Source organism: Phaseolus vulgaris, chromosome 8 (genome assembly GCF_000499845.2).
Source record: "Phaseolus vulgaris cultivar G19833 chromosome 8, P. vulgaris v2.0, whole genome shotgun sequence".
Taxonomy (NCBI): Eukaryota; Viridiplantae; Streptophyta; class Magnoliopsida; order Fabales; family Fabaceae; genus Phaseolus; species Phaseolus vulgaris.
The window spans coordinates 55,878,111-55,898,723 of record NC_023752.2 but is presented as its reverse complement, the minus strand read 5'-3'; the positions used below and the strand labels follow the sequence as shown (position 1 = coordinate 55,898,723).

Sequence of the window (20,613 nt, the reverse complement as noted above, 5' to 3'; positions counted from 1 at the left end):
TTAAATAATTTTTTAATAGTGTATTGTTTGATAAAAGTTTTCATTAAAATTAAAAGAGAAGACGTTAATATTCTCATAATTTTTTATTATAATATATATATTACTTTATCAGATAACTTTTGGATAGTTCCCTTAATGATTTAATGATAAGTTTTGTCGATAATTTCTTCTATTAATATAAAAAAAGAATTTGATTCTAACCCATAGAATGCTAGCCTTCATATCAGATATATTAATTTTAGAACTTAAATAAAGAAAGACTAATACAAATAAATGGATTAAATAAGCTTTTCTTTATAATCAATGTTTTTCGTGATTTTTAATCATCGATAATTCTTTTAATTTTAGTAAATATTTTTATCGAGTAATGTTTAAAAGATAAAAATCATAATAAAAGATAGTTATCACTAAAAGTAATAAAATATTATTAAACTTAACATTACATATTCACTTAATGATAATAATTAAAAAAAAACACTTTAAAATAATAGACGAGATCAAAATACGATATACGAATACTAGTCCAATTTTAACTAATTGGTTAAAAATAAAAATCAGTGAATAACTTTTTTAATAAAAACCCAAAATGAAGTTACTGTGAGCAACTTCTTTAAAAAACAACTCTTTGTTTGGTTTTTGAAACTACTTTTTCCCTCCTTTTCTTTTACAAAAACTATGCTTCTTTGGTAAAAACAAAAACTATGTTTGTTAATCTTTTAAGTTTTTTTCTAAGCATGTTTTACCTAACTTACATTGTCAAGAAGAAGAAAAAACCAGATTAAACACTCCCCTAGTCAAATTTACATGACTACAACCATTTTTTACCTGTTATGATCAAAATTTGACTGATTCAATAGCTAAGACCTCAAAGGGCTTCAGAATAACTTGATTAAAATGATTCACAGAAAAAAAACACTATGAACAATAAAATTGTTACAAGATCTTACATATTTCAGAACAGATGGTTTTAATATATAACAGGAATTTCACAGCTCATAGCCGACGGGAATAGCCAGAACCTCCACATTTCTTGCAGAATATCAATCCTATAAGGTGGAAACATATGCATAAACAGAAAGAACAAGGAAGACCTTAAGTAAGACATTGTTGAACGTGGGGAAAAAGAGTATAATCTCTTCTTTTCCCCTCGAGGGGATACAATATGTTGATTTTCTCATACCAACATCAAACAATTTCTTAAAGGTGGTAACCCAAAATATTCATGTAAGAAAATGCAATCATAATAATTTGTTTTACGCATATGAGAACAGAAAGATATACCTGAACCCTTGCATACTTTACAGTTAATTAACCCCGTATCTTGCTTCATCTTGCCATTGTCACAAAACACGCATTTTGTCCCACCTGTTTGTCACCAATGTTATTCAAAATATAGTATCTTCTTTCAATACTAAAACAAGTTCCCCTTAATTTCACATGCAATGTAAAAACGCAGGTCAATGCAGACTTACAGGAATCCCAATAGTGAGAGGGACAATGACAGTAGAAAGTAGATCTCTCATTCATAACCATCACTAAAATAGGTACTAGACTTTCTTTATCCAGTCCAAATGACCTATTGCCATAGAGTACATCTCCATTCACAGTGATATAATTATTGAAGGAAGAAAGCATACGTGAAAAGGGGTAAGAAGAGAAAACTTTGAAGTTATTGGGATAATAGAAGCGCAATCTTATAATGCATAAACAATTGGTAGAAGCTTTATGCTCTATACCATACATTATAGTGGCTGAGAAACACAACACCTGTCATCTAGCATAAAATTCGAAGATCATATGTTATCCACAAACTTCTACATATTACCCTCATCCAAGCACTTGCCAGCACTCCCCTTATGAAAATACAATAGTCAGGCATGTAGTTGCTGGGAATACTTTTTGAAACTTCAACCAATTGCCCCTATATGTCTTCTTGGTTGAATAGGTGGAAATAAGAGGTGAAGATTTTCACATGAAAAGCACTACACATTTGATTGGTATAACAAAAACACGAAGAGTGGGAAATAAAACAATCTCCTTTCAATTCTCACCAATAACTTTAGTTCAAAACTGTTTTTATTTTCCACCTTCTCACTTGCTCAATCAAGCAGACCACAAGTATCCTCAGCCAAAACAATCATTATCCCACAAACTACAGTCATTCAAGTCAAGGTCCTAAACACATGAATAATGATATCCTCGTTACCAATATCTAAAATATTCCTCGTACTGTTACCATCATGATTCATGCCTCAATAATTCCCCTAAAATTCAACACTAAAGCACAACAATGTTTAAGTTCAAATGCAGAAAGATAATTACCGTTGCCAGCACATCGCTCACAAGGCACCGGATCACCCTGCAAAACCCCATCACTCGTTACCAAACATAAGTATCAACTTTAACCCACAGTGTTACTGTTAGAAAGTAGCCAACAAGCAAATGTTGATGCAATTATGCATATGAATACAACATTACACTTCTGAATGAGGTAGGTTGTCAACATTCACCACGACCACCACCCCTCCCAAAAAAATGTTTATCACTTTATCAAATCAAAACCTAAAAGTTTCAAAAGATAATTACAAGTGTACATTTTTTTCTTTCAACGTTTTCTATCACATCACTTATCTCATTTATCATTCCCACTCCACAATTTTCCAAAACCAAAATTGAAGCAGCAGAGAGTAAGCACTAAGCAGAAGTAAATGTCTTAATCAAAGCCAAAAAACATCATTCAACAAAAGGAAATAATTAGCAACATTGGAGCCATGATAAGCTAAACTGAACACATTTCTGAAATAATAGATAACTGAATACATAAACAATAAATGCATGTGGGTAGTATAGTAAGTCTTACATTACATCTAAAAAGGAAAATAAAAAAGTTTTGATTTTTATGTGAAGTCAGAGAAGCCCATAATTAAAAGAATGAAAATGAAGAACCTTGAGGCCAAGGAAGAGAGAAAGAGCAATGGCGGCCAACACACTGACAGTAACGATGACAGTTTGGGTGTCGAAATAGAAAGTGGTGGCGACGCCGTTAAAGAGCAAAATGGGGTGGACGATCATGAAGAGCCTGGGCTTCTTGGTGGGTTTGCGTCTGAGAATGGAGGGGAATTGGAGAAGATAAGAAGGAGAACGTGTGGAAGAGCATGAAGAAAGGTGAAGCGAAGTGGAAGAAGAAGATAGAGGATGCAGAGTGTAGTAAGGAAGAGTGGCCATTGATAAAACTAAATCAAATAATATTATTATTAGTATGTGGAGCTAAGCTCTTCAAACATGTCACATCGCGCCTTTTTCTTTTTCTTTTCTTTCACTTAATTTTTGTATTCTTTAATTTATTTACCAAAATAGATTTGATAAAAAGAATCATAGGCTTGGGCCATAATTCATGACCCAAACACAACAAAGCACGGGCAGTTTCTTCCTGCACGCCTACATTTTTCTTCCTGCACCCCCACAATTTTGTAAATTTCGAAACTGACCCCACTATTTTGGGATTTGGGAGTGTGCTACGGATTCATCAATCCGGAAGTCAATCATGTTGCATTCTGGATGAGGGAGTGTTCCAGAAGCAAAGTTTGTATAAATTATTGATTTCCAGATTGTTGAATCCGGAAGCCTAATTTCTATTACAGATTGGTGGATCCGGAATGATTTTTTTCAATTATGGATTTCTAAATTCTGAATGCATATTTTGAATTACGGATTGACGGATCTGGAATGATTTTTTCAAATATGGATGTTTTGCATTTTTTTATTTTGGATTAACACTATCATTCATGTTCTACCGGAAGCATCAATCCGGGAGATTACCGGATGCACCAATCTGAAAATTTACCGGAAGCACCAATCCGAAAATTTACCGGATTTCATAATCCAAAATACAAAAAAAAATGTACAATTTATATAGGGACACTTTTGTCTTTGCACAATCTTGTGGGGGTGCAGGAAGAAAAATGTAGGGGTGCAGAAAGAAACTCCCCAAAGAACGCATGGGTGTTTCTTCCTTCATCCCAACAAATATCTTCCTGTACCCATCAATTTCGGAAAAGACTGTTTTAACCCTTTTAAAAATGGCTTTCAGGTTTTTTTTTCTGGAATATTTTTGGAACATATTTTATGAATTCCGAATTTTTCATACCAAAAACAAAAAAATATGTTTCAGAATAGATATTCTGAAATAATTTTGTCTTCTGAATTTTCTATTCCAAAAACACCTTTTACTAATAAAACTTCTATTCCAGAAACATTTTTTCTTATAGAATCTCTACTTCAAATCATCAAAACTATCAAGAATAATTTCAATATTTTAAAGAATATATGGGTGCAGGAAGAAGAATGTAGGGATGTAAGAAAAAAAATATAGCGGTCCAGCCCAGCACACACATACCCTGCCTCCTCCTTTGCGGATGGCTATTTTTTCCTGCACCTTCATAGTTTCTCTTGACACCCCTACAGGCGAAAAGACCATTTTATTCTTACAAAATACATTATTATTCTAAAATCCAAAAATGTTATTTTTTCTATTTACACTGGACTAGATTGTAAAATTTAGAAGGTATAATCTATAACACCTGGACCACATCCAGAAATTTAGAATAATTTACTTTTTAAAAGTTCATTTAAATTATAGAATACGAAAGATATTTAATAGCTTTGGATTGTATAATCTATAACACCTTATAATATGTATTTCAAATTCTATAATTTATCATGTATTTTGAATTATATAATATGAGAGATATTTTTGGATTTAGAATTATATTTTAAATTACATAATTTAAAATACATATTATAATAGAAGAGTGTTACGGATTTTATAATTTTAAAATAAATGAAAAACATAAACAAATAAAAAACTCTAACATATACTCTGAAGGATATGATTGAAATTAAAAAAATATATAAAAATGTAGGAAAAATATATATGAAGGTGTAGAAAGAAGGTATAGATGCAAAAGGGCTTGCCTATTAACAATACCATTATTCACTGATTAACAATACCATTATTTGATTTCACGATTAAAGTTAACAATATAAGCTTAAATCCACTTATCATTCTTATAAAACTTTTTTTAGAATATGATATTGTTACAAATTATTATTTACTCCTGAAACTAACATTATGGGAACTTTAACACATTCTATTTCTTTCCTAATATGATTTATTTTGCAAATAAAGTGATTATAAAACTTTAATAACATTGGTTCTCCAGTTTTCCAAATTTAAATAATTTTAGTCCAATATTAAATTGTTTTCAGAATAACAATTTAGAATACTATTTTTTTTAAATTATTGGTCTTTGAGTCAGATTTGTTGTGCTTTTATATTGAAGTTCATGTACCACATAGCAGTGTCACCAGCCGCCATTGTCAAATCATAAAGCTTCAATTCAAATTTTAACAAATTTTATGCCAGGGTTAAATTTTAACAAATTTCAAATTAAATTTCGAGAAATATTAAAATTCTTAACACTTTAAAAATTAGTTTTTAGAACGTGTTAAAATGGTAAAATTTCTTAAATAAATTTAGAGACATAATTTCTGAAACTTGATTTGGAAAAATGCCTTCAGAAAAATAGCGAAAAAATGTATAAATAAAAGAAGTGTAAAATGCAAGGCCTATAACAAAGTGCAATTAATGGTTCTTGTTTTCAGCCGCCATCACATAGTGCGTTACACGTCGAGACCCACCCAAATAATAATGGGCTTTCAACATTTATTATAATATCTTATAAGTGAAGAAAAGGGAAAAAAAATATTATAATAACATGTGAATACAATTGTTGATTTGGAAAACTCTAGAAAATAAATTTCAAAGTACAAAATGTAAACCCAACAAATTGGTATACATTATTTTATTATATTTTTTATAATGAAAAGGTTTATTTTTTTTTATTTCTTATTAACCACATAATTTCTCTCATAATAGTGAAAACTATTATTTTAAATAAATATGTCGTTTTAATTTAATTTGATAAGCTTAGTCACACTTAAGTGTGTTTTTGTAGTTTTTCCGGTTTTTATTGTTTTCGGCTTTATAACTCATTGTTTTGTTCTTTTAGTGATAAATTTATTTTTTCTGCAAATGCTCTTTTCATGTACAGAGTTTTCGTATTTATTTTCTTTTCTTTTTTATTCTGCTTTTCATTTTACATGAATCTTTTACATTTTACTGCAAGCAAGATAACATGTAGTTCCAGTTCTTTAATGACTACAAGGATTTTAAGATGGTATCTCTTTCTCTTTCTTTATTATTTTAATCTCTTTCTTGATTTGCTTCTTCTTTCTTCAAAAAAGGTTTCAGGTGTTTTTTTTCCTTATTTTTTCGGTTGTGTTTGGATTCAAAGTGAATATGTGAATATTTGAGGAAAATGATGCGTGAAAGAAAAATATGAAGAAAATGAAAATGAATGTGTTTAGAATATGGTACGTTGGAGTCAATTTGTGAGAAAAAGTTATCAAAATTTATAACTAATGAGATGATCGTGATAAATTTTTTTATATTTTTAAAAAGTTTAAAATGTAAGTTTATAAATTTATTATTTTTTAAAAATATTTGAATAATAAAATATGATATATTTTTATATAGATTTGAGTTAATTAAAATTTTGTAAATTATTTTTTTATTGTTAAATAATTATTTTTACAAGAATTATGAGTTATTATCATTGTAAAAAAATTTAATAAAAATAAATTTTTTCCGTTATAAATTTAATTGTAATATTCAAAATTGTAAAAAATATTTTGAAAAATAATTTAAAATGAATTAAAATATTTATTTTTAGAAGATAACCTTGATATATATAAAAATATAATTATTAATCTTTTTATTATATAAAAATCATTAAATAAAAATAAATAATATTTAAATATTCATTATTACAAAAAAATTAATTAAAAGTAATTTTTATTTCAAATTTAAATAATAATAATAATAATTTTATATTTATAATCAACATTATTATTGTATAAATTATTTTTTTATTATAAATGATTATATATTCATTATTATTAATTTTTAATATTTATTTTTATTAATAATTATTATTATTTAACATTATTTTATTATATTATATAATCGATTATAATATTTATATAAATAATAATAAATTAATTATTATATTTTAAAATTAGTTTTAAATTTAAATTATAAATTGATATTTTGTAAAGATATGTAAATACAAAACCAAATAAAATGTAAATAAAAAAAGTAACAAAAATAAAATACATTTACTATTTAAATGAAAATGACATTGCTTAAGTGGCTTTCCTCTCAAATCTCAGCATCTATGTGAGGAACAATTTTGAACTCCTCCACTCTTTTCTACACTTTCAATTCTTCACAATTAAATTGATACAAACATACTTACTTCCTCCAAATCAATATCTTTCTATCCGAGTGAACTGTTCACTCGGATCCAAATTGAGCATTCATGATGACCGAAGAATTTACTCTTCTTTTATCTATACATAATTATATATACTTACACAGAATTCAACTATAACTCGTGTTTTTTTTGTTTTTGACTCTAATAACTATCACTTATGGCACTACAAGAAAATCATCAAATAGAAACCAATTTTTAGAAACCAAAATAATTAGTTGCAATAGTAACTAAATTAGAGACCATTTTAGAAACTAAAACAAAAATTGGTTTCTAAATTAGTTTCTATTATTTTCTATTTTTGTTAAATAGTTTCTAAATTAGTATCTAATTAGCCACCAGTGTTTTAACTACCAATTATTTAGTTTCTAAATTTAGTCTCTAAAACCTTGGTTGCTAATTACATACCAATTTAGAAACTATTTAACAATAATAGAAAATAATATAAACTAATTTAGAAACCAATTTTTGTTTTAGTTTCCAAAATGGTCTCTATTTTAGTTACTATTGTAACTAATTATTTTGGTCTCTAAAAATTGGTTTCTATTTCATAATTTTCTTGTAGTGTGGAGTAGATCTATGATCACAATCTTGAGTGCAAAGAACAAGCTCAAACTTATTAATGGGTTCACTATTGAATCATTGAAGGATGATGCATCTTATCAAGCTTAGAAGTAATGCAAGGCGGTTTCATGGCTTTTGCATTCCATGTCACCACCTATTTTACAAAGCATTCTTTGAATGGAGAAAGCACAAGACATATGAAACAACTTGAAGTCTAGATTTTTTTCAAGGAGACCTTTTAAGAGCATATAGTTACAAATGGAGGTCACATATCTAAAAGAGAGAGAATATACCATCACAAATTTTTTTACAAAAGTTTTATAATTATATGGGATGCGTTAGAGAACTTTAGACTTGATCTTATTTGCAGTTGCAACACGAGATGTTCTTGTGGGATTACATCTTTAATTGCATAGAGAAAAATAAAAGGTAGTGACATATAGTTTTTAAGAAGTCTAAATGATCGATCCTATATCTCCCATTTCTAAGAAAAATTCCTATGTCGCGCAACAAGAAAGACAATAGTTTTTTCACTAAATTAGAAATCAAGGTTGCGATTGCTACCATTTTAACATCTTGTGCATATTGTGGAAAGAATAGTTATGATGAATCTGTTTGTTTTAAGAAATAAGGGTTCCCTTAAAAGAGTTTCAAGAACCCTACAAAATGAAAAGTTTGTATTCATTGTGTGAAAGGTGAGCACATGGTTGATGTTTGCTATATAAAGCATGATTTCTACCTGGTCACGAGCACTATAGTGGAAAACAACAATTTGGCTAAGACTCAAGATACAAAGCAAGAAATAGAATCTAATAATGTTGAGCAAGATATATGGTTCACTCAATAGCATTATCGAGCTTTGACAGCTTTGATTAATCAAACAAATATTGATAAAGATACAAGCACATTGCATATAAAGTAAATAAGTGTTATCATTCCAAATTTTTGTAATCAAGGTAAAAGTTATTTAAGCTGAAGGTAAAAGTTTTTTCAGCATTAATTCTTTTAAGACAAATAGTGTGACAACATGTGTGTTAGATTCAGGAGTCACTAATCATGTGACTTCCTCTTTTGATAAATTTTATTCTAATAAGAAAATTGATTATGTTATTATTAATTTTCTTAATGGAACAAAGGTTAAAGCTACTCACATAGGAACAATCAAAATCAGTAATGAAATTTTGTTTTTATTTATTCTAGATTTTGCATATAACTTAATTTTTATTTCAAAATTGGTATCCTTCCATGACATTGATCCTTTTACAAAGAATGTATATGTGATCCAAGACCAGAAAATAAAAGGAAGGATTAGTACAATTGAAATCCATGTTGATCTCTATATTTTTAAAGGCTCAAATTGTTCACTTAATATGGTTGATAGGATTTAAATTTGTAAAATTGACAACGACAATCTTTGACATAATAGATTGAGCAAAAGTATTTACACATTAATGATTCTAGAACCGATGGTTGTAATGTTTGCCACTTAACCAAACAAAAAAGTTACCTTTCCACAAAATATATACCATGCATGCTAAGATATTTGATGTTATTTATCTTGATATTTATGGACCTTGTCCCATATCTTCATAAATATTTCTTTATCATTATTGATCATTACTCACATTATACTGGGATTTATCTAATGCATAATAAGTCTAAAACATGTATACATCTTGTTAATTTCATAGCGTATGTAAAAAACCAGGTTGCCGCTGCTATTAAAATCATAAGATCCAATAATGGGTGTGAATCTGCTATGAAGGAATTTTGCATCAAACTAGTTATGTTGAAACACCTAAACAAAATGTGATAATAAAAAAAATAAAATAAAACATCAACACCTCTTAAATGTTACTATAACTTTGATTTTCAATCTAATGTTTCTGCTCAATTTTGGACATATGTTGTCAATTATGTCAAGAGTTTGGTGTATTTTCTTGTAAAGAATTTCGTTTTTAGTGAAAATCACCTTGGTGTCAGGTGGGATTGGATGTAACTTTGTATATGAGTGAACTAATATAAAATTCTTGGTGTTTTTCTATATTTTTTATTCTACTTTATGAATTGTTTACATAATAATTTTTTTTTATATGATCAATTTGTTGGTTTTTTTTAAATAATTTATTTCTTTTGATGTTTCCAAACTTGTATTGATTTTCTGTAAAACTAGAGTTACTCAAATAATTGATATTGATTGTTATATCAAATCTTAATATATTTTGTTGTAATTTGTATCAATTTATGATTAATAAAATTATTTGAAACATAAACAATTTAATAAAATTCTGTTGATCTTTATACAATCAATGTTTTATAAAACAATTGATTATTTTTTCTGAAATATATATCTATCATATTAAATGTAAAATTATTTTTCTCTCCATTGTTGTTATATTTGACTGTGGAGGTTTGTTTTGTGTGTTGGAAAAAGTTTAAAAATTTCAATTACAAATTGTTTCTAGTTTTAATAAATTTTATATCAGTAAATTAATCTATTAATCCGGAAAACAATATTTTGAAATTATTTTTGATAAATTATTTTTTTTAAACATATTTAAGTCTTTTAAATGTAAATCTTATTTAAAATATAATCTGTTATTTTTCAAAATAATATATTAAAAATTATCACTAAATTTGAATTAAACAAATGGTTGTCCTCGTGATCTAACAGAGACCCTACATCCTATAGAATACTTATATATAGGGAGGCATATCTATTTTACTAATATAAGTGAAGATATAACACATGTGGTTCATCATCTTAGTCAGCTTTTTCTGCTTCTATAACTGCACATCATCAAGCTTCTTTTCGAATTCTGCATTATCTAAAAGGAATCTTTCTTAATGCTAACAATGAAGTTAAATTCAAACCCTTCAGTAACTTTGACTGAACAGGATGCCCTAATGCTAAAAAATTTATCACCGAATACATTTTACATGTTGAAAATTCACGCAATATAAGAAATAGTAAATTATTTCTAAAAGTTCTACAAAAGTTGAGTACAGAGTTCTTGTTAAGACCACTCTGAGAGTTGTAATGGTTGATCTATCTCATTAAAGATCTTCATATATCTCATTCTTAACCAACTATTATTTATTGTAATATAACTTGTCTGTCATAAAAAATTACATGCAACCAAGTGTTTCATGAGTGCACTAAGTGTATAGAGATACATTGGCACATTATGAGGGATTAGTGAAACTCCTCCCAATTCCTTCCAATTTGCAAAACTTGTTGACATATTTACCAAAATCTTGCCACCTTCAACTTTTCACTCTTTGTGCTTAAAGCTTGAAATGCTAAACATCTATTTTCAGTTTCAGGGGCTCTCTTAAAAGTGAAAACTATGATTCCAAACAAAATCTGCAACTTTCATTCAATATAGAGATCAGAACAATATTGACAGCAGCAGCCGCCGCTAAGTAGTATAAGTACACAACCCAAAATTCTCCATCACCACCATTCACATCACAACTGTCAGTGTCCATAAACATGATCACCCGCATCTTTCTCCTTCTCCTCCTTTCATCTCTCACTGTAATCACCTTTCTTTATCTCCATTTTCTTCCAACATTACTCTTCCCTACTTACTCCACTCTTTTAAATCTCAATTAACCAATTAACAAAATGTCAAATTCTATTTATATATTTCTATTATTCATGCTCATTATCAATATTGCAGGTTGCCAGCGTCAGAGATAAAAACCAAAATCCTTTCTCCCCAAAGGCTTTCTTAATTCGTTACTGGGACAACAAAATCACCAACAAATCACCAAAGCCACATTTTCTTCTCTCCAAGGCCTCTCCACTCACCGTAGCGGAAACCGCCACCTTCGCCAAACTTGCCGCCAACAACACCCTCTCCGCGCACCTCCCACGCTTCTGCTCCGCCGCACGCTTACTCTGTCATTCCAAACCTCTCTCTCTCTCCGCCCAACGCACCAGCAGAGACGCTAAATTTGCTGTCTACAACAACAGAAACTTCTCCGACTACGGAACGAGTCGACTCGGTGGACTCAACTCGTTCAAGAACTACTCCGACAACCAGCGCGAAAACGGCCCCCAAAATGACTTCCGCCAATACAGCAAAGCCTCCGTAAACCACAGCGACGATTTCATAACCTACGGCTCCTTCGGCAACGTCATCAACGACACATTCCGAAGCTATGGAGGCGGCGCCACCGCCGGCACCTCCAGTTACAAAAACTACGCCGAACCGGTCAACGGCTTTGACGACCTCGAATTCGCCTCCTACTCCGACGACGCCAGAAAAAGAACCCAATCCTTCATTGGATACACCGAGAACGGTAACGGCGGCCAACAATCGTTCGCCGGTTACGGGAAACGCGGCAATGAGACGGAAAACTCGTTCCAAAACTACGGCACAAGCTCCAACCCTACCCTAACCGGATTCTCGAGCTACGGCAACGACGGAGTTAGAGTGAACGACACGTTCAAGAACTACGCTAACCAAGGGAACAATCCAACGAACACGTTCGAGAGCTACGGTAACGGTGGAGACGGCGCCGTTGACAGGTTCGATACTTACAGGGTTGAGTCCAACGGTGGGAGTGACTCGTTTCAGAATTACGGAAAAGAATCTAACGGTGGTGACGTGGATTTCAAGGGGTATGATAAATCGGATAATAGTAACTCGGATAAGTTCATTGGGTATGGAAAGGGTGGTGAGAAACAGAGGTTTGGATTCTCTGGCTACCGAATCAACTCCTCTTTCACTGAGTATGCCAAACAGGGCGCTCAAACATTTGCGAGCTACAAAAACGAGAGTTTCAGTGGCACAATAGTAAAAAATTGGGTTGAGGAGGGTAAGTTTTTTCGGGAGTTTATGCTGAAAGAGGGAACGGTGATGGCTATGCCTGATATTAGAGATAAAATGCCTGAAAGGTCGTTTTTGCCCCGGGTAATTTTGTCTAAGTTACCGTTTACCGTTAGTGGGGTGAACCGGGTTTTTGAGGTTGGTGCCGGTTCAAGTTTGGATAAGATTGTGAAGGATTCAGTGAGCGAGTGCGAGAGAGTACCGAGCCAAGGTGAGAGCAAGAGGTGCGTGGGGTCCATGGAGGATATGGTGGACTTCGCCACAGGGGTGTTGGGTTCCAACGTTGTGGTTCGAACCACAGAGAACGTGAAGGGGTCGAAGGGGAATGTGATGGTGGGTTGGGTGAATGGGATTAACGGTGGGAGAGTTACTGAATCCGTTTCTTGTCACCAGAGTTTGTTTCCTTATTTGCTTTATTACTGCCATTCGGTTCCAAAGGTTCGGGTCTACGAAGCGGATCTGTTGGACCCGAAAAGCAAGGCCAAGATCAACCGTGGTGTTGCCATCTGTCACTTGGACACGTCAGCTTGGAGCCCATCTCACGGAGCTTTCTTGGCTCTCGGGTCGGGTCCGGGGCAAATTGAGGTGTGTCATTGGATCTTTGAGAATGACATGACTTGGACCATTGGTGATTAACTTGTTGAAGAATGGGAGCGTCTCTTCAAATGTTGGTGTTCTTGGCACCACGTTGTCTTTGGAAGCTTCACATATTGTCACTGAAATGAGAAGCTAGGGCAGCTTGGAATTGCGCTGCTAAGACCGATAAGTGCTTTTGCCATGCAACTGAGTAAGCAGCATAAAAAAGTGAAAATAAAGGGCGTTCAGAATCTTACAATTTCAAAGAAATTCAAATATATTAAATTTGAATTTCTTTACCTTCAATTTGTTGTTTTAAATAAGAGAATGCTTTTATCAATTGAGTTTAGTTGAAATTATTTTGCTTTTTTTTTCTTTTTTTTAACAGCAAATTATTTTGCTTGATATTGCCTACTGTATGTTTTCTTATGATGTTGATATATTATTTTTTATATATTATCAAAGAGAATTTTAGTCAAATTGAAAATTATGTAATTAATATTAAGAAAACAAATCTCTATCGACTTTTGATAAAAAAAATAAAACTAATGGTATAAATAAAAATAATAATCTCTATAATATTTTAAAAAAGAACTTAAATAGAGGTCAAGTAAAAGAATTCTTAATGACGTCAATCAAAATATAATCTTATTAATATTGGTAGACTTTTTTTTAACTTGATTAGAAATAATTCTACTACATAACAATACAAAAATATCTTTCTCGGCGTTTTGGCTAAGATCAAGTGTAGTTTTCTGTTTTGAATCATTGGTTCACAAGATATTATATTAATTTTTTAAATGAGAGAGTCAACTTAAGTAGTTTGCTATTGAAGCTTTGAAACATTGTTGTTTTTGCTTTGAATATATATATATATATATATATATATATATATATATATATATATATATATTACCTGTTTAGCTTCGGACGATTAATAGTTTGGGATGACTTTTCTACTTAGTAACGGAGTCGTTATTTGTTATTAATGATCATTATAAGTAAAACGATCTAATTAATGAACTTATAAAGTAGTTACATGGTCAATGTAAGGGCTCACAAACATCAACTCAAAAAATATCACTTGATGAATTTATAAATACGCACTCTCGAGGAATCTTTTCTCATACTCTTAACACTCACATTGTTAATAACTAGCTATCTTTGTGCTCTTAATGGCCTAATCATCATAAAGTCATTTTGAGGTGAACATTTCCTTTTCATCGGAGACCAACTGAAAGTTCATTCCTTGAGGAATATTCTGTCTTTGTCGAGTTGCACTCTCCGAGTTCAAACCCGGTAGGAACATATATACGAATTTAACTGTATCCGATTACATATAAGAACTAGTACGATGTCTGAATTGTTTAGAAAAATTTAAATAACAATATTAACAAATTAAGTAGATAACACAACATAATATCATTTCAGCAAGTAAATATGCAATAAATAAAAATAAAAGTAAAAATTAAATCTAACAATAGTAATTCCAAACATAGGTATGAATTATACTATTTTAATGTAGTTGTCAAATTTGAAGTGTAGACCACATGATAGGATCAAGTCAACACATTTTAAATAAGACAACACGTACGATTTAAATATAATACTATAGAAGCAAAATAAAAGAAAAAACCATAAATATAGTTGTAGAAATGTAATTACCAATATATACATTTGTATATGAAACAATATTACTTTAAAGTACATTATATTATTGAATTAACAAATTTAAATCAACAAATTTAAAATAAGCAACTCAATATGAAGAAGCAGTTATTAACGAATTTAATAACTATTACATAACGATATTGACAAAAAGTAGAAAAAAAATAAGAGAAAAAGGCAATCTTAATGACAAAATATGTCAACCAACAAATAATAGGCACTAGTACAAAAAGAAGAAAATGATACGCTTAATTTAGTGCGGTTTTTGCGCTACCCGCTTTCGTAAAAAACGCGGTGGCATTTTTGAAATTATTTTGATTTACAAATGCGGCTATTTGAATAGCCGCATTCGTAAATCAAAGCACTTAATTTACGAATGCGGCTATTTGTATAACCGCACTTGTAAATCAAAGAGCTTGATTTACGAATGCGGTTTTACCTTTAGCCGCATTCGTAAATCCTTTTTTACCCTAAATTTTGAAGCGCGCCACACACAATTTCAAACTTTCTTTCTCGTCTTTGCCTTCGTTTCGCGTTCGCACTCTGAGTTCGTCTCCTTCTGCTGCATCTGCATTCCATTTGTGCAATGTAAGTTTCTCGAACTCTCTTTCTTCTTCTTCATCTTCACAAATATATGCATAAATGTTTTCGTTTTTCTTATATATGTTTTTTCCTTGCATTGGTGGTCTCGAAGCACTGTTTTGTTGGCTGACATTCGTTTTTCTTACATTGTTTGGTTTCTTGCATTGCTCAGTACTCTTTCATTGTCTTCGTGGTTTCTTGTGGATTTTTTGGTTTGCTCCGTTGCTGCTTCCATGTCCGCCGTCGCTTCTACTGTCGCCACCGTTGTTGGCGCTCCCGTGACTCTTCATCAACGTTGCCTTCACACAAGATTGACGATGTTTTAAAATTTTTTTTTAATGATTTGCCATATACAAGTGCGGTTAAAGCAAATAACCGCACTTGTAAATGGTATATATAAATGCGGCTATATAGCCGCATTTATATTTCTTGATTTACAAGTGCGTGTTGATCAAATGCAGCCGCATTTGTTTCATGTTTCTGCACTAGTGAGGAAATGAATTAGATAAGTTTCTTGCTTTAGCTGCCATAAATTAAGTGTTGAGCAATATTAGATTATAATGTCAACACATTTCAATGACCACAACAGATAACTTAAATGTAAAATTGGTGAAAATATATGAAAAATAAGAGACTAATTTTGTACTGGTCATACTTGTATTGTTACGTCTTAAAAAAACAGTAAGTAAAAGTATTATTTTGTCCAAATGCAAACATATCAATAGAAGATTTTGATAAGACATTATATTTATTACAATTTTGTAGCAGAAGCACAACTATAATAAGAAAAACTATGTTATCATGCAAATTCAAATAAGAAACAATTAGTAAAAAAACAAATGTTATATTGACGGGTGGAGTTCACATTGGCCAAGAAAAAAGTAGATATTTGTACTTGTAATTATTGAAGTGTTATTTTCATGTAATAAGTCAAGAAATAGTGAGTTAAAAAATAGAAATGAGAAAGATAACTATTTTTTAATCCAAGAGCACAACTGTCATTACAATATGAAAAAACATTATTAGGTTATTTAATAACAAACTTATAATTACAAATTAAATTATTAAAAATTTCATAATGTTCATACCTCTTATTTATGATGTAATGTTTCACATATGATTGAATGCCATGTAAGTTTTGAAAAGAAAGTTGTCTCACCAAGAGCATATTCAAATTAGAGAGCAATATGCAACAAAACATTTATGATATATATAGTGGAATGACATATATGTTATGACAAAGCATATCATATTTTTTGATAAGATAATTTGAAATATAGTAAATATTTTAAAAGTTCAAATGCTTACCTATCGGATTCAACTGTTTTCTTCATCAAATGATTAAATGAACACTATTGAAATAAAACCATAAATTACTCCATCGTAGTTGATGAAGGTGATGGGTGACATCCTCGGTCAGAATGAAACCATGTTCACCTGGTGCACCGTTCTGAGGTGCTTCTTCCGGACGTTGTTGGAGCTTCCACCACCGGCAAACCCTCTATCGATGGTGTTGATGACTTCCCGGTCACCTCCCTCTCGTTCTCCCATGAGCGATCTTCTTTACGTGGAGGGTCATCCCTCCTCGGGTCGACGGTCATCCCGCGCCCTTGGAAGGGAGTGGTTCCTCCGCTTCACGGGCTAGTCCCACCTGGGGGATCATCTTGTGCCTCGATCACCTTGGACGAATCTTTGCAGGTGCCCGACCTGGATAAGTTTTTCTATCTTATCCTTGAGGGTCTGACATTCCTCAGTGGAATGTCCGTTGTTCTTGTGATACCGACACCGTTTCCTATAGTCAACATTCTCTGGGTTTTATGCTTTCCTGGGTGGAGGGATCAACTTGGTTGAGAGCCTCTTCCAGGATTCTTCCCCTCTCGGTCGTCAAGGTGGTGTATATTGAGAATTGGTTGCTTCGGTTATCCATGTGCATGTCTCCCTTATTGGTCGATCAGCCCTGGCGTTCCTTCTCCTCCTTTCCCTTCTCGGCGCTGGCTTTCGCCCGGGCCTGGTTACGGAACTTTCTCACTTCCTCCAACTGAATATACTTGGTAGCTCACTTCCGAAGCTTGTCCAAGCTAGCGGCCGGCTACATGCAGAGGTTGTCGGCAAACGGCCCCAACCGTAAGGCCGTTAACATTTGGTGCATGGCCATGTCCGGACTAAGGTTCTGAATGCTCATTGTTACCTTGTCGAACCTATCGACAAAGGTCCTCAAGGATTCTCCCTTCTTCTGGCGGATACCAACCAGGGTAATGGAGGTCAGGTGGTGCAGTCGGCTTGTGGCACATTGTGTCTCGAACTTAGACATCAGCGTCGCGAAGCTATCAACGGAGTTGGGAGAGAGCTTTGTGAACTAGTTAAGAGCTCCTCCCTTCAACGACGTAGGAAACACTCGGCATAAGACCGCATCGTTCGAGGTATACAGGCTCATGTGCGTAGTGTACGCATCCATGTGCCCATCTGGATCGGTTGTGTCATCATAGCGATCCTTGTTGAAGCCTTTCCACTTATCCCGTAGTGGAACCCGATGATAGAATCAGTGAAAGGGTGTCGACGCACCGAATCCATGGTACGGGTCGTGCGGACCGACTTGTTAGGAAAATACTCACTATCCATCTCCTGAGTCAGGGCCTTGTCCTTGGTCTCTCCAACAGCTCTCGGGTTGGGAGGGGAGGTGAATGACCTACCGACAAGGTTAGTCGGCACAACGGATGGTCCTCCCTTAACCAACTTCTTCTTCATATACTCGTTCTTCCTATGGAGAGCTTGGATGTCCTACTCACTTCTTCATTTCTCCTCCTCAACTCAGCCATCTCTATCTACAAAGACATCAACAACGTCAACTAGTCAGCTTCGGTCATCCTCTCGCTTGTCATGCTGCAGGTTGATACCATCTACTTGTTGAACCAAGTAGTGTTCAAGCTTTGAAGAATCCAAATCCTTTGAAGGATGTTGAAGCCTTTGTTGTGCTTCGTGTTGCTGTGCTGGTTTAGTATAGTTCTGGGGTAGTTTGAGTTTTGTAATCCACCCTTTGATTAAATCTAAAGCATAAGCATCTCAATCTTTGTGAAAGTAAAATGTTTTCAAACTAAGTTAAAACAACCGATTGTTTTGTCGAAACAACCAATTGTTTGTACTTAGGTATTTTGAGAAAAAGATTGAAAACTGTTTTTCAAATGGTTGAACTGTTAAGAACCAAAACAACCGATTGATTCGAGGAAACAACCGATTGTTTGTTTTGGGACCATAATAGAAAAACTGTTTTATCTTTGACTGAGCTTTAAATGATTTAACTGCTTACGCTCCAGTCATTAAATGCTTTGACCGATCTTTTAATGCAATTTAAGAGTTTGTTAAGACTTGATAACAAACTACATCTTTGAATAAATTCAAATAACAGATTTAAGAATATAATCTTTTGACAAGTTTTCACTAAGAGTTTTTGAGTTTTTCAAAGAGCTGAGATTGCTAAGAGTTTGTGATTGATCAAAGTTTGTGGAATAGGATTCTGCTTGTATTGATTTCAGATTATCTTTTGTAACAAGTGTAATCCTTGTACTTTGTAAACAACTTTGTTTCTGTGTTTGCTAAGATTGGCTGTGTGTTCTTGAGGGGATCAAGATCAGCAATCTTGGTGTTGTTGTGTTGACCAAGGAGAGTGTGTTTCTTGAGGTGTTCAAGGTCATTCTCTTGGTTGTTGTGTAAGTGATCAAGTTGTGGTTGCTTAGTGGATTTCCTCAGGGTTTCTGAGAAGACTGGATGTAGCTCTGGGTTTGGAGTGAACCAGTATAAACATCTGTGTACAATCTCTCTATCCTTATATCTTTAAATTCAGTTATGTTATTTGATAACTGGTATAAACAACCGATTGTTTCGGTAAAACAACCGATTGTTTTTCCAGTATTGTGTTTTTGCTTTATGTTTTGAAAAACTGATTTCTTAATCAAGGTTCTCTTGAAGTATTTTCATTCTAAGGCATAAAAGTTTACGAAAATCTTTATTAAACAATTCAGCCCCCCCCCCCCCTCTCGTTTAAGGCCATACATTCTAACAATTGGCATCAAAAGCTTGGTTCTTTAAAGTTATTCAAGTTGATCAAAAATCTTTTTTATGGCTGGAAAACTATCTTTTGAGGAAGGTGCTTCAATCTACAAACCACCTTTATTATGTGGATTGAATTATAAGTTTTGGGAAGCAAGAATGAAAATCTTTATTGAATCTATTGATCAAAGAATTTGGGATTCAATTGAGAATGGTCCTTACATTCCAAAGTTCAAAAAGAATAATTCTTTCATTTCAAAACCTTTGTCTCAATGGACAAATGATGAATGTAAGATGGCCCAGCTTGATAGATCTGCTCAAAACATTATAGCTTATGCACTGGATACTAATGAATTTTTCAGGATATCAAAGTGCAAAACTGCTAAGGAAATGTGGGACACACTCAAGGCTGCTCATGAACCAAAGGAAGCAATGACAAAGAGTCAAGCAAAAAGAAAAAGGAGGCAAAATAAGAAAAGAATCAATCTTTGCTTCATGGCCAGAAGGGAGGATGACTCAAATAGTGTAAGTTCATCAAACTCCTCAAACTCTGAAAATTATGGTCAATTACTTCAAGCCTTTCAAGAAACACATGAAGAAGCCAACCGATTGGCTCTCTTGAACAATCGGTTAAAAGAAAAGAACAACTGGCTTGAAAATAGAGTAAAGGCACTGGAAGAGGATTTAGAAAATTCAAAAACAGACTTTGAAAATCTGGAAATCATTTACAAAAACTCCTCCTGCAAGTGTGATACTCTAGTTTGTGAAAATTGCGAAAATCTTGAAAAGAAGGTCCACTATCTTGTTAAAACAGTGGATAAGCTTTGTAAAGGCCAATCCAACTTTGAGAGTGTTCTAGCATCTCAAAACTGTGTTTTTGGAAAAGCTGGATTGAGTTTTAATCCACAAAACAAACAAGATAGATTTTCAAAATCATTTTTGAA

The 20,613-nt window shown here is 32.5% G+C and overlaps 2 protein-coding genes and 1 pseudogene across 2 annotated transcripts; 2 read left to right on the top strand and 1 right to left on the bottom strand.

The window, feature by feature from the left end:
* Positions 1 to 849: 849 nt before the first annotated feature.
* On the bottom strand, positions 850 to 3,270 carry LOC137826350 (protein BUNDLE SHEATH DEFECTIVE 2, chloroplastic). The gene is made up of 4 exons (XM_068632284.1): positions 2,947 to 3,270; positions 2,323 to 2,359; positions 1,282 to 1,365; positions 850 to 1,046 (listed from the first exon to the last, which is right to left on the bottom strand). The coding sequence occupies exons 1-4, from the start codon at positions 3,223 to 3,225 to the stop codon at positions 994 to 996; spliced, it is 453 nt and encodes a 150-aa protein (XP_068488385.1). The 5' UTR covers positions 3,226 to 3,270; the 3' UTR covers positions 850 to 993.
* Positions 3,271 to 11,017: 7,747 nt separating this feature from the next.
* On the top strand, positions 11,018 to 13,715 carry LOC137826242 (polygalacturonase 1 beta-like protein 1). Its single transcript, XM_068632136.1, has 2 exons — positions 11,018 to 11,499; positions 11,645 to 13,715. Exons 1-2 carry the CDS (start codon positions 11,455 to 11,457, stop codon positions 13,433 to 13,435), a joined length of 1,836 nt encoding a protein of 611 aa, XP_068488237.1. The 5' UTR covers positions 11,018 to 11,454; the 3' UTR covers positions 13,436 to 13,715.
* Positions 13,716 to 14,089: 374 nt separating this feature from the next.
* LOC137827313 (U2 spliceosomal RNA) lies at positions 14,090 to 14,193 on the top strand (annotated as a pseudogene).
* The last annotated feature ends 6,420 nt before the right edge of the window (positions 14,194 to 20,613 follow it).